The 16,684-nt window shown below is 39.5% G+C and overlaps 1 protein-coding gene across 1 annotated transcript in view; it reads left to right on the top strand.

Moving 5' to 3' along the window:
• Nucleotides 1–16,684, top strand: part of CNTNAP4 (contactin associated protein family member 4) — a 262,236-nt gene that overhangs the window by 64,277 nt on the left and 181,275 nt on the right. The window contains exon 3 of the mRNA XM_086688863.1: nucleotides 13,422–13,615. Within this exon, the coding sequence (XP_086544989.1) occupies nucleotides 13,422–13,615 (194 nt within the window). The remainder of the gene's footprint in view (nucleotides 1–13,421; nucleotides 13,616–16,684) is intronic.

Below are 16,684 nucleotides of genomic sequence, written 5' to 3'. Positions count from 1 at the left end.
GATAGAGGGAGACAGAGAATCCCAAGCAGACTCCGTGCTGTGAGTACAGAGCCTGATGCAGGGCTTGAACTCACAAACTGTGAGATCATGACCTGAGCCAAAACCAATAGTCAGATGCTTAACCAACGGAGCCACCCAGGTGCCCCTTTTGTGGTAATTTTTAAAATAAAGATGGAAAATTCTGAATTCTGAAGGTACATTCCAAACAACAGCAAATTGATCTTTATTATTATTTTTTTTACTGTCAGAAAAGAATATAGCAAAATAGTAATAATTGCCATATAAGAATGCATGGTGGTAATTGACTTTCCATTGTGCTTATCAAAAGGATTTGCATTTTATAATTATTGTAACCGTCATCACAAGCATGTGCTGAACTGATTCTGCTAGGATGCTGTTTTCTGGTTGCTACCATTCTCCTTGGTAGTAACAGAGTGTGTGGAAAATGCAGGGGTGTGGATGAGATTCACAGTATCGCCAGAAGCAATTTGAAATTGGCTAGGCAGAAGCATGACCTATTTTTTTTTTTTTTTTGGTCTGTCTTTTCTGATCTAGAAAATGTTTGCATTAACTCTCATTCCCAGCTGGAAGCATTGCTTTATTATGACTCAGTGGATCAATATACATTGGGAGCCATGAACTGTGATAGGTGGCCTGACAATCGTATGAAAGGCCTCACTGGTTTGAGTGGAAATGAGGTTGCTTTGTGAGAAGCAACTTTCTTTTTATCAAAAAGGACAATTTAGAACTTTCCATTATGCATTACAAATAGAAATAAGATGGAGATAAACAGAGCAAAATGATGTGCTTTTTTCCTCTTCTGCCTGCACTTCCCCACCTTTCGCATCCTGACAGACTGGATCCTGCTCCCTCAGCCTTGGGTGATTTTTATCTTGGTCAAGCCAGGGGAATTGCCTGCTCTTTCTCCTGTGGAACAATTAGTGGCATGTCATTTTAGAAGTTATTTCTTTCTCAGTGACAAAAATCACAAGTTTATAACCATAGGTTAAAATCAGATTTATGAATAGAAGTGCTTGATGGGAAAAATCGCCAGCAATGGCTTGTTACACTTACGTCTGTTTGTTTTCTTCACTGTTTGAGCACAATCCCCAAATTAAATATGTTGAACCTTGATTTGTTCTATATAAAGAGGTAAAGAACTCATTTAAAACACCTGTAATAATTGAGCATAACTCAAAACATCCCAACGTATGTCAATCGCTGGCCAAATTAGTGGTAATGTATCACATTTTTGACATAAAACCCGTAAGAGCATATTTTTTTCTCTGTGTTTTTCATAAAAACAGAACTCTTGTGTGCTCTTCTGTTTGTACATAGGCCAGGAGCCAGATGGAGCTGGCTAGGGTGCTTGGATGTTAGAGGAAGCAATTCATTTGTGTAGCAAAAGGGTCTGCAACTCAAAGCATTTCTAGAATTGAATGTGTGCATGGGGGAATATTGTACTTGCTGGCTTCAGACACTAAATTCTATTTGCATCCCACTGCCCCATGCTATTGTGGAACATTATATCCATTAAAAGCAGTGTGTATGTGTGTGTGTGTGTGTGTGTGTGTGTGTGTACTATATATATATATATATATATGTGTGTGTGTATATATATATGTATATATATGTATATATATTTATATACTATAATGTAATTATTATAATTATATATTATATATGATGTTTTACATATATATTTTTTTTTTGCTTCTGTCTAATTTGTACCAGTTACTACTGTGATGCCTACTGAATTTTGAGCGATTTTGCTCTACAGTGCAGATCTGGAGTCCAGAATCTACTGCACATATGGCAGGATGTTTTTTGAATCAGGTAGAAGCATTCATCCTGGTTGACCACCCATCTACACATGCAAATAGCCTTGTTTTTCACAATCCACATACAGTTTTATAAAATCATACTTTGCATAAAATGTATAATCAGCAGCTTTGGGGATATTAGGCACTTAAACATTTACTCATAAAGATACTACAGTACATTAACCATTCAGATCTGAGATATTAGTTGATCTGATTTTCTCAGCCAATTTCAGATCTCTGAGTTTGCAGGTTATGTGAGTTGAGGAATAACATGGAAACACGACATATTTTTTCAGTATTGTCAACACATTAGCACTGGTGAGTATTGTTTTAATTGGGGGGTGATCCTATTTGCTTCTCAGTTTAGAGACTCTTTCCCATATATGCCCACAAATCAGTTCACCTCAAGCCCTCTGGTGACTGCTGGGTAGAGTAGCCTCCTTTGATTGTGTCAATCCCTTCCAGATAAATGTTCAGACTTTTTTTTTTAGCTCATTTTATTTATTTTGAGAGAGAGGGAGAGGGAGAGAGAGAGGGACAGAGAGGAAGAGAGAGACAGAAAGGTAGATGCAGAGGCGGGGGGGGGGGAGAGAGAGACAGAGAGAGAGAGAGAGACAGAGAGAGAGAGAGAGAGAGAAAATCCCAAGCAGGTTCTGTACTCACAGTACAGAGTCCATTGTGGGGCCTGATCTCATGAACTGTGAGATCATGACCTGCCCTGAAATCAGACTTTATGATTTCCTCATCTTTCCTTTAGTTCTTTCCAAAATGATGGTTGACATATGAGGAACTCAGATGATACAGGGCACGACTGGGTAGCAGCTCCCCCAGCATATGTTGGTTGTCATGTTGGTATTTACCACAAGATCGTTGGTTGGATCCTTTTATACCTGTCAGTGATATCTGCTGAGTGTGGTTGGGTTGGTCCTAACCCTACATGTTTGTTGTAATGCATTGCCAGTTTTAGTGGCCGATCCCTCCCTTGATTGTTTTCTTGGCCAAGGCCATCACCTTTTGCTGAAGGAGTCCCATGACACCTCTTGTTGCTATTCAGAGTCTATGAAGCTGGCTGTGACATTCTTTGGTTTAATAGATGGAACAACTGTGCAGTCATCTCTGGGTGATGTCACTACCATGAAGAATCCCTCAAGTGAGCTTCTAGTCAGACCCTCATTCACTTCTGAGCATTGCTCTTTATCTTCTCCTCCTGGACTTTGATTGTGGAATGGTTTCTAGGGAATATAATTCATTAGACAGAAAGATGAAAAACACATTGTTCCAATTAAAAAACTCCCAGTTATCTCCTGCCAAAGAAAAATCACACTAGCACAGACTTCCAGTTACAAAATAAAAAAAGTCATGGAGATTAAAAGTACAACACAGGGAATCTAGTCAATAACATTGAAATAACATTGTATGGTGACAGATGATGACTATGTTTACTGTGGTAAGCACTGTGTAATGTATAGAATTGTTGAATCACTCTTGTACACCTGAAACTAATATGATATTGTATGTCAACTATACTTCAATAATAGATAAAAATTAAAAAAAAAACAAAAGAATAATTGCACGGATTGGGTAAAAAGACCAGACAGACTTTCAGTACCATAGCAATGAAGGTCAAGACTATTGCAATAGAGAAGAGACATTGAACCCAACTCTGTTGAAACAAAAGAGAGTTTGTAAGCTCTGGGTTGAGCCAGTAGAAAAGTACTGGAGAACATTAGGCGGGGAAGTTGGTCATTGTGATCAGGTGTCTGTGTTTGCTAATTGGCGATTACAGAAATTAGACTCATGCCCTCCCATAGAGACTGGGAAATGAGGCACTTTCTTGATGACTGCATTTCAAGGGATGACTCAGGTCCTTGAGAAAGACATTCTTGGATGATAAACTTGGAACGAGGCTTGAGGAAGATTTATATCTCAGGGGGCAGAGAAACGGTTTATAGTTGCAAGTTTCCTAAATTAAATGCTCTAAGAAAAGGGAAGTCAGGCACTTCTAGTTGGGAAGGACCCTGTGTAAAGTTTAGTCAAGCTTCTGAGGTAAAAGCTAAGACTGTCATGGTCACAGCATCGCTAATAGTTTTTCCTGCTGCTTGTAAAATAAAAGTTTCCACAGTGAAGTATCACTTAAAAAGGAATAAGTCATGAAATTAAATAAAGCACGTATATTCAAGACTGAACTCAAAAGTACCTAAGCCTAGAGGTAAACATATCTCCATAATTGGGAATATGTTGTTATCTTAATATGTCTTAGCAGTTTTTACAAACTGAGAAAGCATTAAATGATTTAATCAATCAAATGCTTGGGATTGGTTTTGCACTTTTTACCTTTTTGATTTACTGTGTTCCAGTAATGCTGCCTTTTGCAGTCATTATGTGGAAATGATGTCTGTTGGTACAAGAGAGTGACTTCAGTTTTTTGACCCAGAAGGAGTGATATGAGGACATTTGGCTCATGACAGCTTATCATCTCTGTCTGGCTAAGGAAGATAAAAAAAAAAAAGGAAGGTACGGAAGCAAAAAATGGTTTTTAAACCTCTAGGATATTGTCAGTATGTTCTTTTTGATGCATGATGTCATTTACTGAAATGACCTGTCTCACTGCAATAGATCTAAATCGAAACTTTTAGAAAAGCATCATAATGGGCTTAGAAAGCAAAACATGAGCAAGTCCTGATTATCGTTTGAATTTCTAGACATCATGTGCTAAAAGTCATTTTCCTAAAATGACTAATTTGAGTGAAATAAAACTTGCTGGCACAGAATTTAGTGTTTTTATAACTTTTTCCCAGCTTTCCAGAGTAAATTTGGCTGTCACAAAATTTGCAAATCAAATATACAAATCAAAATGCCCGAACAGAGGAAGGGTGTAAATATTTACTTTTCAATCCACTGAATTATTAAAGATTTCAGAAATGTTTGCTCTGGCAATACATGAAGTAGGACGGAAAGTCAGTCTGCCAATTTGCCGCGAGGGAAAAACGGATCAACAGCAAAGAACTGAAACCTCAGAGAACTGAGTGAGGTATTATTAATTTAGAGCCTTTCTGGGGAAATGAAGTGAAAAGCATCTTTTTCACTGTATCAAAAATCCAAAAACAAAGCCATAAGTACATCTAGGAAATGTAGTTTACAAGTGATTAAACTGTATAACTTTGGGGCAATTGGTAGAGTGTGTGTGTGTGTGTGTGTGTGTGTGTGTGTGTGTGTACATACTTGAGCTTTCTCTTTGAGAACCTCACTGAAAATACCTCGCTGCAAAGAAACCTCATTTGGCTCCAGTTTCCACTTTGTCACTAATTTGGTATACGAATTTACACAGTCTTATTATACCTGGATGGCGACAGATTTATTTCATTCCTTTATGCAGTACATAGTTACTAAGCATCCACCGTGTGTCGGGCCATGTGCTAGACACTTAGGATCTATCTGTGGGTAAAACAGGCAAAGACTCTTGGTCTCATCAAGCTTATGTTCTAGTAGGTCAAGATAAAAGATAAAGAATACATGTAATAAATAAGAAAATCATATACTATGTGTAAAAGGAAGTCATATACTATGTCAATTCCCGTCAAAAAGAATGAGAAAGTTGTTTTGGGTAAGAAAAATGGGAACAATATTGTTGGGTAAGAAAAATTGTGGCAAGGGAGGTCAGGGGATATAGGCCTCTATGGGAAGGATCAGATCCGAGCAAAGACTCGAAGGTGGCAGGGATGTTAGCCCAGTGTATCTCAGAGGGGAGCACCCCAGGCAGAAAGGATCACTTCGCACAGCAGGGACTGGGAGGTAGGAGAATGACTGGTGTTTGTGCAGAGAACCTCAGGGAGGGAGGCCCTTGCTGCTGATGGGGAGTGAACTGGGAAGAAGAGGCTGGGCAGACATGGGTGGGAGTGGTATGAGGGGGCAAATCAGATAGGACCCTGTGGGCCATATAGCGATGACTTTGTCTTTCGCTGTGTGTATGATGGAGACTTACTGCAGTGTTTTGAACACAGGGATAATATTTTAAGCCTGTTACATGGAGAATGGAGCCTCCATGAGCTAGGGAAGAAGCAGAGAGACTTCTTGGGTGGCTTCTGCAAGAATGTAGGGTAAAATCATGTGCCTTGAGCCAAAGGAGTACCAATGAAGATGGGAAAATAGTCTGATGCTGGAGAGGGTGAGAAGCACCAGTAACATTTTCTCTCGGAATGGTTATGTGGTGAAAAAGAGGGGAGTCAAGAATGACTTCTTTGTTGTTACTCTTCTGAGAAACCAGAAGGATGGAATTATCATAAACTGGGCTGGGGAAGGGTATGAACAGAGTAGGCCTGGGGGAGATAATGAGGTTTGGTTTGGAACATGTTACAGATATCAAGTTGAATGAAGCTCAGGAAGGAGATGTGGGGTGGAGATTAACTCAGGGAATTATTGGCGTGTGGGTAATACTTAAATCCACGAGGTCAAGAGAAATCATGAAGGAGTGCACGTTGACAGAAAAGAACCAGGGCAAAGGACTGAGCCCTGGAGCATCTCAACCCTCAGAGCTGATAAGAGATAAAAAGAACTAGCAATGGAGACTGAGGAAGAAGGACCAGTGAGCTGAGGAGAAAATTAAGAGAAGGAGCTCTTGTGAAAATAAGTGAACAAAGTATACCGAAGCATTGGGAAGGGCCGGAATATTCAAATGTCTCTGGTGGGCCAGGTGGTAGGAAGGCTGAAACCTGAGCATTCGATTTGGTGACGTGGAGTTCTCTGGTAGTGTTGAGAAGAGCAGCTTCAGTTGAGTGGTACAGAGGGGAAAGGCTGGTTGGAGTTGGCTGGAGCGAGAATGAAATGAGAAGAATTGCAGAGCTTGAGCGTGCACATCTTATTCAAGGAATGGTGACATAAAAAGGAGAAAAAAAAGTACAGAAGAGTCAAGAGAAGCTTTTTTTCTTTAAAAAAAAAAAAAGAAGAAGGAAAAACAACAGCATGCTTGTACATCCGTGGGAATGATCCATTAAAGAGAAAAAAAGATAACGAGGCAGGAGAGAGAGGAGAATTGCTTGAAGCAGTGGACCCGAGCAGGTCCATCACAAGTGAAGGGGCCAGCTCATGCCCTGTGGAAGGAACTAGAAGGCACAGGAATGGGCTCGGGCGCTGACTGTGCCAGCAGAGCTCCGTCTCACTTCACCTCCCACCTCTGCCTCCCTCTGTGTTGGCTTCACTCAGGCAGACTTTCCAAAAAGATCGCTGCTGCAGTTTGATTCCCGAGTCCCATCCTTTCAGCTTTCTGAGCGGAGAAAAGGATCTCTCCTTCAGTAGTCCCGACAGAATCCTAGAATTGCACCACTAGTGTGGCTCAGGTGATGCGTCCATCCCTGTCACCATCCCTGGGGCCAGGGGAGGCAATGCCAAGATTCCAGAGTGTTCTGTGAAAAAAGACCAGCAAATTACAGCATCAATAGCATCGTGTTTTCTTCTTGGCAAAACAAGCAAACACACAAAAAAACCGACAAAAAACTAAGCTGGTAACAACACAAAGTTGTTAAGAGTTCTACATGGTGACCCAGGGACACTGCAGTCCATTTAAGGGAGCCAAACAAATATTGGCACAATGTTCTTTTTGTTTCCTTACATTATTGTAATGTAATGTCAACATCAAAATGATCCGGGCAAATTTAGACTCTTGGGGGAAATCTAGTTGACATGTGAAAAAAAAGTAATTATCTTAGAAGGAAGCTTTCCTATGACAATTTTAATTAAGCCAATCATTTTTGTAGAAATGTATGTGGCCTAGTGGTGGCTAGGACTGTCATTCAATTGTGTTCACTGTGCTTTGTGTCCTTGAACATTTGTGTCTTTCTACACTTTAAATATTGGGAAAGAAATATGGCTTCTTCTTTCTGAGCAGTTTGTACTTTTACGAAGTTGACAAAACTCTATGCCACATCATCTCCCTGATGACCACCAGGAATGGCAGTCATGTCATTTTTAATATTAGTAGGGGATAGAGGTGATTCTTTTCTCTATTTTAAGGCTTCAACCAAAAGTACTTTTTTCTTCAATTTTTCTTTTCACTTTCCCGAAATTGTAAGATGTGTCTCTATGAGCAGAACTAATTATTATTGATATCTGGCAAATGGGATATATGGATATTAAATTTATAATTCAGCCAGGCAGTTACTTATATTTAAATAATATTGAATAAGGGTATCTGCCTGGCTCAGTTGGTAGAGCATGTGACTCTTGATCTCAAGGTCCTGAGTTCAAGCCCCCCACTGGATGTGGAACCTACTTACAATGAATGTTTAAAAAAATTAAAGGAGGGGCGCCTGGGTGGCGCAGTTGGTTAAGCGTCCGACTTCAACCAGGTCACGATCTCACGGTCCGTGAGTTCGAGCCCCGCGTCGGGCTCTGGGCTGATGGCTCAGAGCCTGGAGCCTGTTTCCGATTCTGTGTCTCCCTCTCTCTCTGCCCCTCTCCCGTTCATGCTCTGTCTCTCTCTGTCCCAAAAATAAATAAACGTTGAAAAAAAAAATTAAAAAAAAAAATTAAAGGAAAATAAATAATATTGAATTTATAATTTAGATATATTCTTGGGATAAAATTAACCACTATGGGCAATGACAGTTGTATAATTTTTTCAGGGGTAAAGAACTGAGAAGGAAGTGACTTTTAAAATGAGATCCTCACTGAGATTTAAATTATTTTAAAAATAAGTAATTTCTTATCCACATTAAAGTGATTTGTATAACATTTGGAAAAATTTAATTTGCATAATATTAGGAAAATTTACTTAGCCTCTGTAAATATTTTTTTAAGTTTTATTTGAAAAGAAGAGGTGTTAAAACATTTCATTTCACTAGATAATTTTAGTAATTAAGCTTAATATGGTACATAAAATTTCTAGAGTAGAGTATTTGACATACAATAGGCACAGACAATTTATAGTTTGCTTTTCTTTCCCTATAATTCACAGCCACATATTTTATAGAAGCAAGTTCCCCAGGAAACTGATGTTTAAAATTGGGAGGCACCCACTGGGTGCCTCAGTGGGTTAAGCACCCAACTTTGGTTCAAGTCATGATCTCTCAGTTTGTGGGTTGAAGTCCCACATCAGGCTCTATGCTGGCAGCTTGGAGCCTGGAGCCTGCTTCAGATTCTGCGTCTCTGTCTCTCTCTGCCCCTCCCCCACTCACACTCTGTCTCTCTCTCAAAAATAAATAAACATTTTTTAAAAATTAAAAAAAATAAATAGAACTGGTAGGCAAGAGATGCTGTGTTTGTGGTCATTCAGGAACTAAATATTTTCAGAGCTGAATTTAGTGCTGTGATCATAAATCTGTATTTGGAGTCAATAGTAATAATAATTGTTCTATAATTCAAAAAGTAACAACTGCCATGTACCCACATGCTTGCTGTATGTGAGAGAAATCAATAGGCACTTTAATATGCTTTTTGAAATTAATTCTCAGAGCAGTGCTACCACATTTAATTTAAAAGTCTCACCAGTCGGGAGGATTTTTGTTTTTAAATGTGAGTTTTCAGGCTGTGATACGAAGAGTCAACAAGTGTTTTTGTTTGGATAGATTTATGACACTTTACTATGCCAAGTCTCAGTGATGAGGCCAAAGAAGGAGAAAAAGGAGGGTGGAATAGGAAGAAAATGAGCTGAGGGGACAAGACTCTTGTTTTTATCTGGTGGGTTACGTGTCAGAAACCATGGATGAGGTGGGGGTTCTAAAGAGATGGTCTTTGGTCTGTAGGTATTGGCCTACTGTAATGGTGAACACATGGGCATATTAAAAGCATCATTAAGAACGAATAATACTTGACCAGCAGCTAAAAGGTTTGATTAATAAATAAAGTGAGGAATTCTTTTATTTTAGAGTAATTCAGACTTTACCATTGGCTGGAGTTAGCCCTCATTTCCTCCATGAAAAAAGTAAATACGACAATAGCATGGCTCCGGAATGCTGGGTGGTTTGGTAGTGGCCATACGGCTGTTCTAATATAACGTCAGCTTTTATTTCATGTCTGTTGTTCCTACTTGTCACCACAGGCTGCCAGTACCAAAGTATGTCACGTTCTACCTATATCTGTACCTATATCTATACCTAGAAGTCTGCATTTTCCATATTCCTCTTCGACATTTGTTTTAGAATCAGAACAAGGATATCACTCCATCACACACTTAGACCATGTGCATCTGCAGAGCTAAAACAGCTTCAAACCCTGTGGGGAATCTGTGGATTCCCTGGGGCCGATTTCACTTGGTAAAGCCCAGGAGCATCTGAATTTCCATGATTTTATTGGTGTACCTCTTTAATGATATAGCTTAATTTGCATATCAGTAGTACCTTTTCACCACAGGTGAGAAATTGAAATATTCAAGGTCAATTAACTGCGAATGTTTCAAGTCGGGTAGTGCGGCTGTAACAGTGAGCGGTGCTGGGAAGAGGGAGCGGTCAGTGAGAGGTGCCTCTTTCTCCTGATGAGAATTGATGATCCAATTTTAACTCACCAGAATCATGCTGATTCTTTTTTCCTTACTGTGCTCCTCTCACGTGCTCACTTTTTAAATACTGGTCTATCAAGGAGTGTCAAAATGCTAGAGAAAGATTATGAAATTCTATATTGAAAAAGTGTATAGACCATTGAAATTAACTAGAAAGAGCAAGACACAAAATAATCAGTATTTTCCCAGAGGTATAAGCTACATATAGATAAAATTCCGAATGTCGAAATGTCAGGTTAAAATGATAGCCAGCCGGGGGCCCTTCATTCACTCTTTTCCAACTTTTCTATGTATGAAACAATGATATGGGGCACCTGGGTGGTTGAGTCGGATAAGCATCCGTCTCTTGATTTTGGCTTAGGTCATGACTTCACTGTTGGTGAGACCAAGCCCTGTGTCAGGCTCTGTGCTGACATTGAGGAGCCTGCTTGGGATTTTCTCTCCCCTCTCTTTCTGCCCTTCCCCCCCACTCTCTCTCTCTCAACCAAAGTAAATAAATAAACTTAAAAAAATTATTTTAAAATGATAAAAAAAACAGAGAGATAGGCAGTAGTAATAGTATTAGAGGACTGAGGATGCTTGGTTAGCATTAGACCTCAGGAAACGTTCAACTTCCAAACTTGGAGAGATCCTTAGGAAGAATAGTAAGATTTAGAAAGGACAGTAGAGGGAAATAGTTACCCATTCACCCCTCCCATCGTGTCCCCGTACTTCAGAGATACGGTCTTTGTTAATTCGAGGGAGGAAAATTGGCTCAACCGCCCGGTAGCTAAATTCTAGGGTTCCCCTACCTCTCTCAGCACCATCTTTTCTACATCCATTGGGAGCTTCCAGTTCCCATTGACCATAACAACATGAGAGGCACTGCAGGTCCTGGCTAAGAGCACCATGCCTCTTCCTGCTCTGCAGGTGACAGCCAGGTGTTCAGACTCTCTGTATGTGACTTAGCCTCTATTCAGTAGGTTGCTCTGAGAATTAAATAACTATGTCTTCACAGAATGCCTGACACAAAGTACTCGCTCAATAAATACTAAGTGAATTCTACCACAGTAGAATAAGTAGAAAAGGTAGGCTGGAGTTTCATTGCATCCTGAGCAGTGAAATATGGAGGAACAGTTGGCGTGGCTTTAAAAATAATGCCGTGGGAACAACTCCCACTGAGGGTTCAGGAATTTCCTGAGTTATTTGTGGCAGGCTATAATTCAAGATGTCTTCAGATCAGTCTTCCTTCTAGATAACAGGCTGCAAGAGTAAGAGGTGCCCCTTGTGGACAGCAGAGCTGTGCTGGAGAAGTGACACCAAGACACCAGAAATGCAGCCAGAGCATGTGTCTGCCAACAAACCCTCTTGCTCAAAATATGAGAGTATTCTTCTCTAACCTAAACGTAGTAGATGGTATTGGTGGCCGACAGAACTCCACCCATCCAGGTTACTGGCCCAAACCACAGGTTCTTCAAGGGCAAATACAGAGAAAATTAAAAGTAAAAACAAGCCAACCAAAATTAATGTATGTATAATATTTTGGATGAAAAAGAGAGAGGTATGGAATGGAAGACATTTTTGAACAATGACTTCTTCCAAGAAAAAAAGGAAATTTGAAAAAAAAAGTCTCATTCTAAAGACAATGTAGTGAATAACTTGGTAATCATACCCTAATACAAGTAGGAGTTAGCATTATAGCATCAGGATAGGATGTTGTTGTCACATAATTCCTTTTTAATATACTGTATTGACTCAGTTTTGAGCCTTACGTAGAGGATGGTCTGCTCTCTTTCATGAGCAGCTGATTATATCCATAATCTGCCCACTTCCCTTGTTGGGCTTACAGCCTCAAGGTGGTGACAAAAGAATGTGGGAAAGAAAACATGTGCTAATATTCTTACTTGGGGTGTTATATATCAGATGTTACATTTTAAAAGGTACTGAATATTAGATGATTATGGATTTAAGAATGCGTTAAACCCTGTTTCGTGCCTTTTTACAATGATTACGTATTACTTACATAATTATCAACGTGAATATTACTTAAAATAAGCAAAGTCCCCATATAAGGCTTTTTTGTATTAACTGGAAGAATGAAACATCTTAACAAGACATCCAGTAGTCACATCTCTAATATTCTGGTGTGCAGTGAGTAAAAGGAAACACAGTAAGTTCGGCTCTACCCACACTTCCTTGAATATACAATAGGTTCCTATTTTTCACTCTTGAATGCTCAAGCACACCTTACTCTAGGACCTTTTCCCTGACTGCCCCTCCCCCACCTCTTACCTCCCCCCCCTTACCCCACCTCCCCACCCAGCCAGGATAGAACCAGTGGTGTGTTGGTGAATTGGTTGGGGTGGGAATGGGTGCTGATCTGTAGAGTTTGCCAGTTTCTGTGGTTTAAATACTCCAACCATGGTCCGTTGCAAAAGTGGCTATATTCAGCAGTCAGCTTGCAAAATTCCTGAAAATTTAATGGCCTCTCCTACACTGTTGCCAGCCAGTTCCAACTTTCTAGTGGGTAGAACTCTCCTCCATCATCCGTTGTATTATTGTTTCCTGCACGTGCCTCACCATTAACATTTGTGTTTCAAGCATGCTTTTCAATGTCTGTCCCTCCTATAAACCTGTAAACACAGTGAGGGTAGGGACTATCCTTTTTGACCACCTGTATTTTCAGGCTTTATGCTATACTTCTTTCTCCAGGAAGTCTAAACATGATCAGATACCACAGGTAATATTCTAGTTATGCCACAGTGTGAACTATGATTGAAGGTCGAACCATCACCTAATCATGTGTGTGGGCAATAACCCTCCTAGTTCCAAGTGTAGACACGAATGTCCACTTGTCAAATTAAGCACTTCAAACATTCAGTAGAATCTCAGTTCTACCCCGTGTTGGGAGTTACAACACCTAGAAATGAACATAATTAACACAGGTTTCATCCATTTATACTAAATTCTTGTTTTTCTATATTATTCTACAATTATGAGAAGTTTCATATTTTGGAAATTTGACTTTATTAAATTCCATACAGGAATACAGTCTTACTGGCATTTCTATCCAACAACAGTTTTTTAACTAATCTTCTTCCCGTTGTCTTCTGTTTCTATTTTCATAAAAGGAGCTGGTGGCTGGTCTCCACTTGTGTCAAACAAATACCAGTGGTTGCAGATTGACCTTGGAGAGAGAATGGAGATCACCGCTGTGGCCACCCAAGGGGGATATGGGAGCTCCAACTGGGTGACCAGCTACCTCCTGATGTTCAGTGATAGTGGCAGGAACTGGAAACAATATCGACAAGAAGACAGCATCTGGGTATGTTTCTTTAACAGAATGCATAGTCTCTCAGGGAAAAGAAGCAGAGTCATCCCTGTGTGTTGTTTACGAATCTCTTAAACTAAGTTGAGAAACAGAATCTTGGGAATTACTTAGAAAGCATTTTTCAGGAAAAATGAATTAATATTCATTTTCTATTCTGTTTCATGGTATAACTTTTGAAAATACTAAAGGTGAGTGAACTTATCTCAGAGACCCCAGAAACTGAAAAAAAATCTTACTTGTCCACTACCTAGTGTGGAAGTCTAAGAAATAAATAAAACCTATCATTTGTTTTTAAGTTTTATCCAATAACCTAGTGGTTTTTGCATGGTCTTCATTTAAGGTTGGTTGACAGAATTTTTTCCTTTTATTTCCTCTGATGCCTCTGAGATTTCTGAACATCTCCTTCTCTTTCTAGTATTTGGAGGTTGGTATATATAATATTTGGAGTATTATATATGATATAAACATATATATATATGTTTTGTATATAAAACATATGTTTTGTGTATGTTTTGTATATATAAACATATATATATGATTTGTATATAAACCATTCTCTAGTCTTTTAAAAGTGTGTAAGTGTGTAAAACGCTGCATGTTATTGGCAGGGGCATGGCTCCTTAAGAGAGACTGACAAGGAGGCAGTTTGCAATATGGTGGGTGGTATTTGTAGCTGGCTGATCACATATAAACACCTGGTGGAAGAAGGAAGCTGCAGGCTGTTTGCTTGGTGGTGAAGAAAGGACTTCTTTGCTAGGAGAAGGGTATTGGTTTGGATCTTATGTGGACCAGGGACAACGTGCTGCAGTCAAAGAACTTTCTTTTTTTTTCTTTTCCTCTGGCTGAGCTGCTGGAACCAGAGAAAATGAGTAACTTAATGAAGCATCATTCTTAGCACACAGATAATTTAGAAGCCTATTTGGGCACATAATGATAATTTTCTTTGATCAGTCAATTGCCTCTCTTTTGAAAGTTCCTAGAACTCAGTCATACATTATCAACTCATTGAAGAAATGGACTGCGATTTACTCACCTTTGTGTCTCTGAAGCATTTGGTGGCCATTCAATGCGTGTTTATTGATGTAAATTGAATTGAGAAGAAGTAACCCTGCTCTTTCTCTAGAGAGAACAACAGTTGGGCTGGAAGAAGTTGCCTATAAGCATTTTTAAGAAAAGCTGCCTTAAAATCCTAAGCAAGCTGAGGTGTAGAAGAGCGAGAAAAACTGGATATTACGGTTGAATTAATTTCATGAGAACCATTCAAACTAGGGATAAAATAAACAGTAATTATGAACCAGTAACAATGAAAGCTTAATGAGGTATTTATTTTAACTAGGTGTTTGGATTATCCTTTACTCTTTTTCTAAATTAAGCATTGGGTTTTAAACTAGATAAGTAGAGGTTAATTCATGCTAACATATAGATGTGTTAAGTAAAATGTACGTTGTTGACATTTCTTAAGATGATACATCAACCATGAAAATTATTTCTCTGTTACTCAGTTTTGGGGCAAGTCAAACTTAGACCACACCACTTGCCTTCCTTTGCTTACTCTTGTTCAGGTGAGGTTCTCAGGGGTGCCTGGGTGGCTCCGTCGGTTGGGCGTCCATCTTCAGCTCAGGTGATGATCTCACATTCCATGGGTTCGAGCCCCGCATCTGGCTCTGGGCTGACAGCTGAGCTCAGAGCCTGGAGCCTGCTTCCGATTCTGTGTCTCCTTCTCTCTGCTCCTCTCCTGCTCACACTCTGTCTCTGTCTGTCTGTCTGTCTCTCTGTCTCTCTCAAAAATAAGCATTAAAAAAATTTAAAAAAAAAGGTGAGGTTCTCAGGGTGAAATAGAGGCATAATGATATCCTTAACCAATCCAAACTAATCAATGTAAAGACAGATGGCATCTATCATAATTACTTGCCAAGGTAATATTTTTTATGCTGTGCTTTGATTTGTTTGTTTATTCACTCTTCCTCTTTTGAGTGTGAACATCCTGAAAATAGAGGCTGTACCTTCCAACCTGTCATCTCAGCATCCAAATCTTTTTTTCATTATTTATTTATTTATTTGTTTGTTTGTTTATTCATTTTTAAAATTTTTTAATCTTTATTTATTTTGGGGAGACAGAGAGAGAGAGAGCACGAACAGGGGAGGGGCAGAGAGAGAGGGAGACACAGAATCCAAAGCAGGCTCCAGGCTCCGAGCTGTCAGCACAGAGCCCGACGCGGGGCTCGAACTCACGGACTGTGAGATCATGACCCGAGCCAAAGTTGGACGCTTAACCGACTGAGCCACCCAGGTGCCCCAAATCTTTTTTTTTTTAATGTTGATTTATTTTGAGAGGGGGAGAAGGGGCAGAGAGAGAGAGGGAGAGAGAGAATCCCAAGCAGGCTCCATGCTCAGTGTGGAGCCTGACATGGGGCTCAATCTCACCACGGTGAGATTATCACCTGAGCCAGTATCAAAGGTCTGACGTTTAACCAGTTGAGCCACCCAGGCGCCCCTCGGCATCCTAGATCTTAAGAGTTCCTGGCTTGTTGCAGGCAAATGCTAAATGTTTGTTGAATGAATGAATGAATAAACGAGGGAATGAATAAATGAATAAAAAATGCATTTTATTGTAGTGACTGCTTCCTCCTAGAATCAGTTATGTCTTTTAGTGCATTTATGTTTTACCAGTTTAATATACCTAGAGTTAGGATGCACATTTCTTTACCCCCTATAAGTTTTGAACTTTTTATGAGAGAGGGTTTATCTTTTTCATCTGCATTTCCAGCATTTAGTACCCATTGTGGTATATCGCTTTTGTTGAGGTTATTACAGAAAAAAAAAATCAGTGAATGAATGGATTTGAAGACATTGATCTCCTATTCTGGGTCTAACTTTGTAAAGAAAAAAAAAATCTGAGAGGTATTAAAAGAGCTCATGTTAATGTCATCAAGAGATAAAATACGTCAGAACAAAGCAAAAAATGATTCAGAGAAGCATGCAAACATGGGGTACAGAATTCTAGAGATTTGGAAATTAGTGGAACACGCAGATCATTGTAGATTGACTTTGTCAAAACAGCTG

This window comes from Puma concolor, chromosome E2 (genome assembly GCF_028749965.1).
Source record: "Puma concolor isolate L17-30 chromosome E2, mPumCon1.1.hap2, whole genome shotgun sequence".
Classification (NCBI taxonomy): domain Eukaryota; kingdom Metazoa; phylum Chordata; class Mammalia; order Carnivora; family Felidae; genus Puma; species Puma concolor.
The sequence above is the reverse complement of the archived record's forward strand: the minus strand, read 5'-3'. Positions and strand labels throughout refer to the sequence as shown.